This window comes from Salvelinus sp. IW2-2015, linkage group LG3 (assembly GCF_002910315.2).
Source record: "Salvelinus sp. IW2-2015 linkage group LG3, ASM291031v2, whole genome shotgun sequence".
Classification (NCBI taxonomy): domain Eukaryota; kingdom Metazoa; phylum Chordata; class Actinopteri; order Salmoniformes; family Salmonidae; genus Salvelinus; species Salvelinus sp. IW2-2015.
The window spans coordinates 29,264,497-29,278,620 of NC_036840.1; the positions used below are offsets into that span (position 1 = coordinate 29,264,497).

General features: G+C 41.0%; 1 protein-coding gene across 3 annotated transcripts in view; it reads right to left on the reverse strand.

Annotated features, from left to right (window-relative positions):
• LOC111954260 (Kv channel-interacting protein 4-like) overlaps positions 1-14,124 on the reverse strand; it is a 251,059-nt gene that overhangs the window by 98,968 nt on the left and 137,967 nt on the right. The window contains exon 1 of one of the 3 annotated variants that reach the window (XM_023973861.2): positions 3,269-3,434. The exons of the other annotated variants lie outside the window; for them this stretch is intronic. Within the exon in view, the coding sequence (XP_023829629.1) occupies positions 3,269-3,326 (58 nt within the window). The 5' untranslated portion in view covers positions 3,327-3,434. Of the gene's footprint in view, positions 1-3,268; positions 3,435-14,124 lie in introns of those variants that run through there. 3 annotated transcript variants of the gene reach the window in all.

Sequence of the window (14,124 nt, forward strand, 5' to 3'; positions counted from 1 at the left end):
ATTTATATTTACCACCTGGGTCCTGTTTCAGTAATAGTGGAGTCAGACCTTCTTGTTGAGTATCTGATACTCTACCATTTCTATAGTAGTTAAAGCATCCTAACAATGGTCCTCTGAGTACATCAAGAAAGGTTCATGTTTTTTATTTTTATTAACTCACTCAATGAGGTCTCAGGACCAAAAGCTTAGGCATTATATCAAGGAACTCGTGCAAGGCTTCAAGTATTAGGCAAGGGCACGCATCACTCGTACGTGCTACGCCACGGTCAATTTTGAGTTCGCTTTTTTTTGTGAGAGATTTACCATTATTTTAAAATGAAACGCACCCCCAAAAAAAAAATGAACAGTGCAGAGGAAGCATTCACTGCTTAATTATACAACCATTCACCTCCATTTTGGCAGATTGGAAAAGTACAAAACAGACATGCATTTACCCACTGAGGACTTGAGTCACTTGACGTTTTGTAGTTTCAATCTGAGAGCCAATGCGTCGAGTGCACCAACCCCACTAACAAACAACCCTGTAAAGATGGAGTCACAGCAGATGCCGTCCACGACAACAAGCCCACTACATCTAGCCTAGAACTACAATCACAATGAAACCCCCATAACTAACCCCAACATCTTTCACCTTGGAATACTTCAGTAGCTCAAAACCCACTCACAAACAAACCCTGAACAAGACAGTCAGAGCCGGTGATGTCTAGAACACAATGCTCAATAGATCTAGCCCTACCCATAGAACTGCATACAGAACTCAATAAAAACTGATTCATAGAATCTCTGTGGACCCTACCATCATACTGACCCGCCACAACTAGCCTACAGAGTCGCATATTTTCACCTTGAGACACTTGAAAAGCTCCATACCCACTAAGAGTGGGAGTAGAGTGGAGTTGGAGTGTACGGTTGGCAAGGCGCTAACTAAAACAGCGTCTCTCTTCACATGTGGATGAGAACAGCTATGGTAATTAGTGTGAGGCATTAGAAGGGGTAGTGGAGTGGCACTGCGGGCCTCAGGCCCTGTGCGTTTACCACGCAGCGACTCGGCCCAATTCATCATCGCTAACCATCCACCGTGATGGTCCCAGGAGCTGGAGCTCAGGCTGGGTTTGAACTCTCAACTTCAAATCTCATATATGGATAGACACGGACACACATGCAAAATAAGAGACTAGAATAATAAAATAGCTCATTGCAATGCTGAGCACAGTGAGTAGTCATCCAATTTTGGAGGTTAGCATATCTTGATTTCAGCTTTAGACTTTATGGCGTTTCATAAAATGTTATGCCGGAGGGGAATTGGGCCTGCCTGGTCAATGTGCTCCATTCTGGTTCTGGTGAAAAGTGCTTAACATGCATATAGCTGTCCAAACTGTGATCTATTGCCTGACAGAGTTAACCAGCACCCCCATTAATTTTTACCTTCAACCTGTATTACAATACTTCAATGAAATATGACTTAGGATGGGAGTGATCCATTCAGTCTCTCTTACAGCACAAAACAACTAAATATTAAAAAAACAGCTGAGGGATGGGCCTGGAGAAATGTAACCACTCTCAAATTAAAAGACAGAGCTTTGGATGCAAGGATTGACCATSAGATCACAAGTATAGTTTTAACTCTGTTTTGGAGCTATACAGTGTTMGTTTACGATCACATTGTTAACGAACAATGGAGTTAAACYATCTTATATTTTGGATTCTGATGGGAATGACAAAGTGAAAATATGTTGTTAGAAATGTTTAATTGAAAATGAAATACAGAAATCAAATTTTATAAGTATTCCCAATACATGTTAGAATCATCTTTGGCAGTGACTACAGTTGTGAGTCTTTCTGAGTAAGTCTCTAAGAGCTTTGCACAACTGGATTGTACAATATTTGTACAATATTTTTTATTTTTTCAAGCTCTGTCAAGTTGTTTGTTGATCTTTGCTAGACAGCCATTTAAGTCTCGCCATATATTTTRAAGATTTAAGTCAAACTGTATCTAGACCACTCAGGAACATTCAATGTAATATTGGTAAGCAACTCACTGGTATATGTGCCCTTGTGTTTTAGGTTATTGTCTTACTGAAAGGTGAATACGTCTCCCAGTGTCTGTTGGAAAGCAGACAACCAGGTTTTCCTCTAGGGTTTTGCTTGTGCTTAGCTCTATTCTGTTTCTTTTTATCCTCCCCAAAAAACTCCCTAGTCCTTGCTGATGACGAGCATAGCCATAACACGATGCAGAAAACACCATGCTTGAAAATATGGTGAGTGGTACTCAGTGATGTGTTGTGTTGGATTTACCCTAAACATAAAGCTTTGTATTCAGGACAAAGTTAATTTCTTTGCCACATCTTTTGCATATTAKTTTTGTGCCTTATTGCAAAATGGATGAATGTTTTGGAATATTTTTATTATTTACAGGCTTCCTTCTTTTCACTCTGTCATTGATGTTAGTATTGTGTAGTAACTACAATGTTGTTGATCCAGACTCAGTTTTCTTCTATCAAAGCCATTAAACTCYAACTGTTTTATTAAAGTCCTTCCTCTCCGGCAACTGAGTTAGGAAGGACYCCTGTATCTTTGTACTGACTGGGTGTATTGATACACCATCCAAAGAGATATTCAATGTCCGTTTATTTTTACCCATCTACCAATAGGTGCWCTTCTTTGCGAGGCATTGGAGAACCTCCCTGGTCTTTGTGATTGAATCTGTTTGAAATTCACTGCTCGACTAAGGGACCTTACAGATAATTGTATGTGTGGGGTACAGAGATGAAGTAGTCATAAAAAAATCATGTTAAACACTATTATTCCACATAGAGTGAGTCCATGCAACTTATTATGTGACTTAAGCAAATGTTTACTCCTGAAATGATTTAGGCTTGCCATAACAACTGGGTTGAATACTTACTGACTCTAGACATTTCAGCTTTGAATTTTTAATTAATMAAACATAATTCTACTTTGACATTATGGGTTATTGTGTGTGGCCAATGACAAAAAAAATCTCAATTTAATCCATTGAATTCAGGCTGTAACAACAAAATTTGGAAAAAGTCAAGTGGTGTGAATACTGAAGGTATTGTACAGTATATCATTCAACTGTGATATATTGCCTAAGAGAGTTATATAAAACATAGGATAATTACAGATTTGTCTACACTGTGCCTTTAAGAATAAAACAAAACAAAACGTGTTCTAAAGAAAAGTCCACCATCCTGTGTGTCCCCCCTCCCCTCAGAAACAAACAAACTGCACACACACTGTGGCCTACCTGTCCTTTTGCGCCTTTGATCTTTCTGAAGCGAAAAGATGACCATCAAAGCACCCATGCTGCCCCCCTGTACCCGTCTTGATCAGTGATCCAGACGTCCTGTGCTACTGCTAGATTTGACGACGCTACAGCTATCACAGGTTGCTGGCTTGTGAGTTGAGCAGAGTAGAGCTGATGAGCTGCAACTACAGCAGTCTCTGGTCCCTGCTTCCCCTTTTATCCACCCAGGCTTAGTGGGCTGGGCACTCAACAAGGGTGTGAAGTGGGAGTCGAGCGCCCGTGCCTCCCTTTTTCAGTTTTTAATCCCCCCCTCCTCATTTTCTCTCTGAAGTAGTTGCTTCGGAGGAGAGTGCTGCTGCGCTGCCTGGCTACTTTGTACCATCTGAGCACCTACGAGATTAATTGACCTCTCTGAGCAGGAGCCAGGCACTCGCTGTGGGGAATATTAAGGCCACTATTTCAACAGATACCCTTTCACAGAGGGAAGGAACGAGGGAGAAATAGGAGGGAGGGAACTCAGACATAAATATTGTCGCTTGTCATTAGTGAATAGGTCTCCTTTAACTATAGCCCCCATGCTGTGAAAGAGAGTGGAAAACCCATAGGCAGCCGCCACCACTGTAGATATTTCAATTACAAGCGAGGCAATCACTTGAGAATTACGTCCATCTGAACCATTTCAATCCTTAAAGGGGCAACCAATTTAAAAAATCAGATTAATGGGTGAGGAGACACATCCCTCATGCTGTGAGGTAACACCTATTTTTCTGATTCTGCCAGTGTATTCTGATTCTTTATGCAACATAGACATGTTTTTCAAAGGATGCGATGAGATCCTGGAAATTACAATGGAATGACATACCTTGCTGCYAATTACCTTCAATACAGTAATCAAGTTTGTTTTTTTATCCCAATTATGTAAATTGAATTTCATTTAATCAATCACAGTTGTTGAGTCCTGTAATTGCAATCACAACAGTCATAATACAAGGGAACATCAATGGGAAACACGTAATCAAAAACGCACAAAAGACGGTAAGAAATATGATTGATATGCAGAGAGCATAGAACATCTAGCATCAACAGGTTGTACAGGAAGAGAGACGTGTTTTAAAAGGCAAACAATTCCAAAGACTCCCTCTGCCACACCCAAGCCTTTTCTAAACCTACCCACACAACCCCTCGAAATGTGATTACAAGTTTTAAAGGAGACCCTTTGCCTGTCTATTTGCGGTGGACACAAAAGCCTTTATGGATGGTCAGAGAAGACGAAGGACCTCGCAATTCTGAAAGTCGACAGAATGCTGTCCCCTTTTTGACTGACATGGTCTCGTACCTTAAAAATATCCCTGGCACTCTCGACGCCTGTTCTCTTTCACACAACAAAATTTAAAAAAACTTCTCCCTGCCACACCCTCAGAACCCTTGGCAGTCTTTTCAAAGAACGTCGGTGGTCCAATTCACCACACAACCGCCCACAGTCAAGTACCAATTTTCCCACTCCATTATTCAGCTTCCTTCCTCTTCGGTGTCAACATCACTGTTCTGGGGCCTCCGACAGATACGAGTCTGAGGTAGAAGCAAGTATGTGGGGCCGGGGATGATGAAAACAACTCCCAGCATGGCATGAGCAAGGATTTAGAMCAGGATGGAGAGGCCTAACATAGAAATCTACCTGGCAGTGTGGCCATCCTTAAGGCCAGAGGTCCTTTGTGTCATTCGCTGCCCTGGATCTACATTGTAATTGGGTTTCTCTCAAGTAGTCAGAGTCCGAGCTACAGGGGCTTGAAAACTAAATTACAGCCAGAACCACTCTGGCCAGCTCAAAGAAATAGATAGCTTTGTTGTGGTAGGGAATAGGGCTACTTCATAAGGCTGCTGTCACTTTAAAATGTATTTTCTCTGCCTCCAGTGGTGCTTTTCAGACCGTTGGGTGCAGTGGGAAAGAGAATGTAATTTGCTGAACAATATCTTTCTTAAGCCCTTGGATTTAAAGGTTTATCTTCAATTAAATTCTGGAATGTTTGCATTGCAAATGGATTAGGCTTGGTTCAACGTCTGATCAATATACAATAAATGAAGTGACAAAAAATCAGCCCAAAAGAAACTAAGAAAAAGCACTTCTAATAACTTATTGTAAACAGCTTCACAGACAGCTCTTAACTGCTGAGGACTATAAACAGTTCCTAACTGCCCGGGAACCACAGACAGTTCCTAAATAGTGAAATGCATTGCTTTTAATAACTGCTAGGTGCGCTATAATCCCAAACTGCAGGAGAATGTAGAATAATACATGCAGGATGAGAAGCGACCCATCATCCCAGTGGCAGAGAAGTATTGAGCCAACAAGACTTTAAATGGTACATCCCATTTCAAAGCTCGTCACCGTGGCCTGTTGGCACAGATCTGGAATCAGATTACCTTCCCCAAAATCCTTAACCTAATCATCAGGGGTTAAAAACAAAACTGACCTTAGATTAGTGTGTCTAGGGGCAACCTCATCCTATCTTGACTGCTGTCTGCAGCTACCTCTTTAGGTGCATTAGCTCTGGCAACACCTCAAGCACCCTGCTATCCACTGAGCCTGTGCGCTTAAAAAGCTGTGAGTGCTTTACGACTGTAGCCTCTGACTAGTAATGTAAAATTGTATTTCCATTGCATCTGCTCTTAATCTACAGTATCCCGGCGAGGATCATTCCAAGAGCAAAGTCATTCTTTTGACACCGTAATGCCTTCTATTAATAAAAAAGATTAGATGCTTCGCTAGATCAATCTAACCATCGTCATTTCATCTGCAGTAAGGCTTACTTCGTCTGTGTGCAGATATACCATGTCAGAATCATGCCCCTTGTTTTAACTGGCAAACCTCTGAAATGGCATGCTGTCACAAGCTGCTGTCTTTACCTAAATTGCCAGAGGATAACGATTCTTGATTATTTATCACACTGTGCTCATAAGTCAAATMAATTTCTTGTGTTGTTTTTTTTCTTCGGGATCGGTGTCCCATCCATGGGACGGTTGAGCTAACGTAGGCTAATGCGATTAGCATGAGGTTGTAAGTAACAAGAACATTTCCCAGGACATAGACATATCTGATATTGGCAGAAAGCTTAAAATCTTTTTAATCTAACTGCACTGTCCAATTTACAGTAGCTATTACAGTGAAATAATACCATGCTATTGTTTGATGAGAGTGCACAGTTTTGAACATGAAACGTTATTAATAAACCAATTAGGCAAAGTTGGGCAGTCTTGAGACAACATTTTGAACAGAAATGCAATGGTTCATTGAATCAGTCAAAATATTTGCACATACACTGCTAAGATCTAGTGGCCAAAATCTAAATTGCAGCTGGGCTGGAATAATACATTATGGCCTTTCTCTTGCATTTCAAAGATGATGGTACAAAAACAATACAAAAGAACGCTTGTTTTTTTCTTTGTATTATCTTTTATCAGATCTATTGTGTTATATTCTCCTACATTCCTTTCATATTTCCACAAACTTCAAAGTGTTTCATTTCAGGTTCGAACTCAATTTACTCATTGTGGGAAAATCKCTCTCCTTGCATCTTTTTCCTACACATTTTTTGATAGCAGTGTGATTTATCATGATTTATTAGAGGAAACTAAATCGAACAGATTTCGATAAAGGAAAGAGAACACAGAAACAACGTGATTTTTTCCTTAGAGGTGTTTTGATTCGATTTGATTCAATAGTATGTCAGAATAAAGCAAGGTGCTGTGTTGAAGTTGAGTTCATTGCACAGACGACCCAGTCAGTGGGCGCCACACGTATTTGATTTGCAGAGACGTTTTCAGAAACACCCATTAAAATCTAGCTCCGCTCTGGCGGTTATCACAGTTTCCAATGTACAAGCGGGGAATGGAAAGCAGTCTCATTTCATCATGCTCAATGAGCTTACTGACTCAACGTGTGGCTCTTCTGTATCTCACCTTGTTCATTCTACTGTGTCAGACATTGTTTGCGCCCCAAATGGCAACATATTCCCTATATAGTGCACTACTTTTGGCCAGGACCCATAGGGCTCTGGTCAAAAGTAGTGCACTTTGTATGGATTAGGGTGCCATTTGGGACATACCCACAACGGAACAAAGCTGATTAATTGAACCTCATTCATCTAACGCTTATCAGTAATGAGTAATATTTTTCACGTGAATTACTGAGAGTACTACACCACCGGTCAAAAGTTTTAGAACACCTACTCATTCAAGGGTTTTTCTTTATTTTTACTATTTTCTACATTGTAGAATAAGTAGTGAGTACATCAAACTATAACATAACACATATGGAATCATGTAGTAACCAAAAAAAGTGTTAAACAAATCAAAATATATTTTATATCTGAGTTTCTTCAAATAGCCACCCTTTGCCTTGATGTCAGCCTTGCACACTCTTGGCATTCTCTCAACCAGCTTCACCTGGAATGCTTTTCGAACAGTCTTGAAGGAGTTCCCACATATGCTAAGCACTTGTTGGCTGCTTTTCCTTCACTCTGCGGTCCGACTCATCCCAAACCATCTCAATTTGGTTGAAGTCGGGGGATTATGGAGGCCAGGTCATCTGATGCAGCACTCCATCACTCTCCTTCTTGGTAAAATAGCCCTTACACAGCCTGGAGGTGTGCTGGGTCATTGTCCTGTTGAAAAACAAATGATAGTCCCACTAAGCCCAAACCAGATGGGATGGCGTATCGCTGCAGAATGCTGMGGTAGCCATGCTGGTTAAGTGTGCCTTGAATTCTAAATATATCACAGACTGTGTRACCAGCAAAGRKKCCCCACATCATAACACCTCCTCCTCCATGATTTACAATAGGAAATACACATGCGGAGATCATCCGTTCACAAAGACACAGCGGTTGAAACCAAAAATCTCCAATTTGGACTGCAGACCKAAGGACAAATTTCCACGGTCTAATGTACATTCCTCGTGTTTCTCTTCTTATTGGTATCCTTTAGTAGTGGTTTCTTTGCAGCAATTTGACCATGAAGACCTGATTAACACAGTCTCCTCTGAAAAGTTGATGTTGAGATGTGTTTGTTACTTGAACTCTGAAGCATTTATTTGGGCTGCAATTTCCGAGGCTGGTAACTCTAATGAATGTATCCTCTGCAGCAGAGGTAACTCTGGATCTTCCATTCCTGTGGCGGTCCTCATGAGAGCCAGTTTCATCATACGGGAGCCACACGGTCCCGTGTGGCTCAGTTGGTAGAGCATGGCGCTTGCAACGCCAGGGTTGTGGGTTCATTCCCCACGGGGGGACCAGGATGAATATGTATGAACTTTCCAATTTGTAAGTCGCTCTGGATAAGAGCGTCTGCTAAATGACTTAAATGTAAATGTAAATAGCGCTTGATGGTTTTTGCGGCTGCACTTGAAGAAACTTTCAAAGCTCTTGAAATGTTCCATATTGACTGACCTTCATGTCTTAAAGTAATGATGGACTGTCATTTCTCTTTGCTTACTGGAGCTTTTCTTGCCATAATATGGACTTGGTCTTTTGCCAAATAGGTCTATCTTCTGTATACCACCCATACATGTCACAACACAACTGATTYGCTCAAATGCATTAAGAAGGAAAGAAATTTCACAAATAAACTTTTAACAAGGCACACCTGTTAATTGAAATGTATTCCAGATGACTACCTCATGAAGCTGGTTAAGAGAATGCCACGAGTGTGCAAAGCTGTCATCAAGGCAAAGTGTGGCTATTTGAAGAATAAAATATATTTTGATTTGTTTAACACTTTTTTTGGTTACTACATGATTCGATATGTGTTATTTCATAGTTTTGATGTCTTCACTGTAATTCAACAATGTAGAAAAAAGTAAAAATAAAGAAAAATCCTTGAATGAGTAGTGTTCTAAAACTTTMGACCGGCAGTGTAAGTGCAGTCTTTGTTGTAAGGAACATATACACTGTCAAGTGTTGACAGAAGAGCATACAAGAGCTAGGATACTATAAATTACTACTATTGGGCATAACTTACACTAAAAAGTTGCCATATTCAACACAAATGTCCTTACAATCGCTATTACACAGGATTGTGAAAAATCTGTTCGAGGGTTTGGTTGGTGAGGACATTACAGAAGTAAGGAGCATGGGGGAGGGTCCCCAATCTGACAAAAATAAGGGAGTAAGTCAAAGAATGTGTAAGTGAGCCTTCATGTGTGAGTGTGAAAGCACGCGAGCGAAAACATTGCAGTGAATCAAACCAAACTGTTGCAGTTGCTCAATGAATACAGGTACGTTGCTCATGGGACTATATCAGGGCAAGCCATTGCATTGTTTTAAAATGCCATTAGGAGAGTTATTCTCTGTGCCGTAACCTGCTACAGTGCATTAATTACTTGCAATTAACATGTTCACTGAACAAAAATATAAACGCAACATGGTCCCATGTTTCATGAGCTGAAATAAAAMATCCCAGACATTTTCCATACGCACAAAAACATTATGTCTCTCAAATTGTGTGCACAAATCAGTTTTTGACAAGATAATCCATCCACCTGACAGTTGTGGCATATCAACAAGCTGATTAAACAGCATGATCATTAAACAAGTGCACCTTGTGCTGGGGACAATAAAAGGCCACTCTGTCAAGTTTTGAGGGAGGGTGCCAATTAGCATGCTGACTGCAAGACTGTCCACCAGAGCTGTTGCCAGAGAATTAAATGTTAATTTCTCTAACATAGTTTCAGAGAATTTGGCAGTACATCCAACCGGCCTKACAACTGCAGACGACGTGTATMGCGTTGTATGGGRGAACAGTTTGCTAATGTCAATGTTGTGAACAGAGTSCCCCATGGTGMRAGTGGGGWTATGGGCAGGCATAAGCTATGGACAGCGAACACAATTGCATTTTATCGATGGCAAGTCGAATGCACAGAGATACCATGATGAGATCCTGAGGCCCAGAGTGAGGCCGATTTTTTTGAAGGTATCTGTAAACAACCGTATTTCCAGCCATCTGAAATCCATAGATTAGGGCCTAATGAATTGACTTAAATTMACTGATTTCCTTATATGAARGGTAACTCAGTAAAATCTTTGAAATTGTTGTATGTTGCATTTATATTTTTGTTCAGTACATACAGTGCATTTGGAAAGTTTTCAGACCGCTTTACTTTTTCCATATTTTGAAACGTTACAGCCTTATACTAAAATTGATAAAATAAAACATTTTCCTCATCAATCTACACACAATACCACACAACGACTTAGCAAAAACAGGTTTTTAGAAATGTTGGCAAATTTATTAAAAATAGAAAACAAAAATACCTTATTTACATAAGTATTCAGACCCTTTGCTATGAGACTCGAAATGAAGCTCAGGTGCATCCTGTTTCCATTGATCATCCTTGAGATGTTTCTACAACTTTATTGGAGTCCACCTGTGGTAAATTCAATTGATTGGACATGATTTGGAAAGGCACACACACCTGTCTATATAAGTGTCCCACAGTTGACAGTGCATGTCAGAGCAAAAACCAAGCCATGAGGTCGAAGGAATTGTCCGTGGAGCTCCGAGACAGGATTGTGTCGAGGCGACAGATCTGGGGAAGGGTGCCAAAATATTTCTGCAGCATTGAAGGTCCCCAAGAACACAGTGGCCTCCACCATTCTTAAATGGAAGAAGTTTGTAACCACCAAGACTCTTCCTAGAGCTGGCCGACTAGCCAAACTGAGCAATCGGGGCGGTGACCAAGAACCCAATCGTCAGCTCCAGTTCCTCTGTGGAAATGGGAGAACCTTCCCGAAGGACAACCATCTCAGCAGCACTCCACCAATCAGGCCTTTATGGTAGAGTGGCCAGACGGAAGCCACTCCTTAGTGAAAGGCACATGACAGCCRGCTTGGAGCTTTCCAAAAGGCACCTAAAAGACTCTCAGACAATGAGAAACAAGATTATCCGGTCTGATGAAACTCTTTGGCCTGAATGTCAAGCATCACGTCTGGAGGAAACGTGGCACCATCTCTACGTTGAAGCATGGAGGTGGCAGCATCATGCTGTGGGGATGTTTTTCAGCGGCAGGGACTYGGAGACTAGTCAGGACTGAAGGAAAGATGAATGGAGCAAAGTACAGAGAGATCATTGATGAAAGCCTGCTCTAGAGCGATCATGACCTCAGACTGTGGGCGAAGGTTCACCTTCCAACAGGACAACGACCCTAAGCACACAGTCAAGACAATGTAAGAGTGGCTTCGGGACAAGTCTCTGAATGTCCTTGAGTGGGACAACCAGGACTTGAACCCAATCGAACATTTCTGGAGACCTGAAAACAGCTAAGCAGCGACGTTCCCCATCCAACCTGACASWGCTTGAGTGGATCTGCAGAGAAGAATGGGAGAAACTCACCAAATACAGGTGTGCCAAGCTTGTAGCGGCATACCCAAGAAGACTCGAGGCTGTAATCGCTGCCAAAGGTGCTTCAACAAAGTACTGAGTAAAGTGTCTGAATACTTATGTAAATGTGATACTTCAGTTTTTGCTTTGTCATTATAGGGTATTGTGTGTAGATTGATGATAAWWWWWWWWAAATTTTTTTTAATAAGGCTATAACGTTACAAAATGTGGAAAAAGTCAAGGGGTCTGAATACTTTCCGAATGCACTGTATGTGCCTCTATTGAGTGACACCTACAAGTAGGAGTTAACACATCCAATCAATTATACAACTGGTGTAGAAGCATGTTCCCAGGGGGTGAGAACAAGTTGATATCGATTGATGAATTTACTGCTGGCCACCGAGTGTGGACGGACTGACAGTGAGGATTTGATTCATATGTGTCACGTCCTCGCTCATCTTCTGTAGGCCAAAGAGCACTATTTTCATGGCATCTGACCATAGCCCTGGTTCCCTTTCAAGTGGTCAGATGACAAAAATATGGTGGTAGATCTTCGATGTTATGAAGCTATTTTGCTTCCACTGGTTCTGGGGCCCTTGTGAAGTTCATGAACCACAACATTTTAGCCAACCTGGTTGCCTCTGCCAGGAGGCTGACACTTGGCCGCAAGTGGATCTTCCAGCAAGACAATATTCCCAAGCACTAATCAAAATCCTCAAAGAAATGGTTAATTGACCACAAAAATCTCAGTCTCCAGACTTGAACCCCATTGAAAACCTGGGTTTGAATTGAAGAGGGCAGCCCATAAAAGCAGACAAAGGATATCACGGATCTGGAAAGATTTTGTATGGACGAATTGTCTAAGATACCTCACAACGTGTTCTGCAATCTCAAAGGTTCAGTGTCACTATCTTTGCAAGGGGATAGCYCTAGAGTATTGAAAACAGGGCTGCCAATAWTTTGAGATTTGAGACCTTTGAGATATATTTGTGTTACTTGTCAAACAAAATATCTGAGCAATTGTTTTAGTATAAAATACTATAATTTCCCAATTGTTTTTAGCATACAATATAGCTCAGTATTTGTGTTATTTATTTTATAGTCTTTTTTTCCAAATTTTTATCAAGGGTGCCAATAATTTTGGAACGGACTATGTCCTGAGGCATACAGTACATGTGTACATGTAGCATATGCCTCAGGACATGTAATAAACATTTGCACGCTATGGTCCCAGTCATTTTTTATGAGGTCATGTCCGAGACCATGACATTTTGACATGAATGTGTTTCACATTTTCAGTGCTTCAGCTTTACCCACAATAGGGTTCTACTCATGTTCATAGATACAATTCTCAAAACAAATTCAGACTGTAATATTACTGAATAATAATAATGTAGCAAACTACCAGGATTAACGTTGCATCCAATGTAAACTACAGTAATTCATGTGGAACACAGCCATTACATATATAATCCTCTCCGACTTTTATAGGTCTCTACAGAGGCTATAGGGACAAGCGTAATGGGCAACTGTGGTGTAGTGCTGATGTTTGGACAGCAGATYYAGCTATAGGCTTCAGAGACGTTTTCAGAAACACRCATTAAAATCTAGCTCCGCTCTGGCGGWTATCACGGTTTCCAATGTACAAGCAGGGAATGGAAAGCGGTCTCATTTCATCATGCTCAATYAYCTGACTGACTCAACGTGTMGCTCTTCTGTATCTCACCTTGTTCATTCWYCTGTGTCAGACATTGTTTGCSRCCCAAATGGCACCCTATTCCCTATAGGAACATTGTAGGGATTAGGGTGCCATTTGMGACYTARCCACAACGGAACAAAGCTGATTAATTGAACCTCATTCATCTAACCCTTATCAGTAATGAGTAATATTTTTCACGTGAATTACTGGGAGTATTACACTACCGGTCAAAAGTTTTAGAACACCTACTCATTCAAGGGTTTTTCCTTTATTTTTACTATTTCCTAAATTGTAGAATAATAGTGAATACATCAAAACTATGTCATAACACATACGGAATCATGTAGTAACCAAAAAAGTGTTAAACAAATCAAAATATATTTTATAATTGAGATTCTTCAAATAGCCACCCTTTCCCTTGATGACAGCTTTGCACACTCTTGGCATTCTCTCAACCAGCTTCACCTGGAATGCTTTTACACAGTCTTGAAGGAGTTCCACATATGCTAAGCACTGTTGGCTGCTTTTCCTTCACTCTGCGGTCCGACTCATCCAAACCATCTCAATTTGGTTGAAGTCGGGGGATTATGGAGGCCAGGTCATCTGATGCAGCACTCCATCACTCTCTTCTTGGTAAAATAGCCCTTACAAAGCCTGGAGGTGTGTTGGGTCATTGTCCTTTTGAAAAACAAATGATAGTCCCACTAAGCCCAAACCAGATGGGATGGCGTATCGCTGCAGAATGCTGTGGTAGCCATGCTGGTTAAGTGTGCCTTGAATTCTA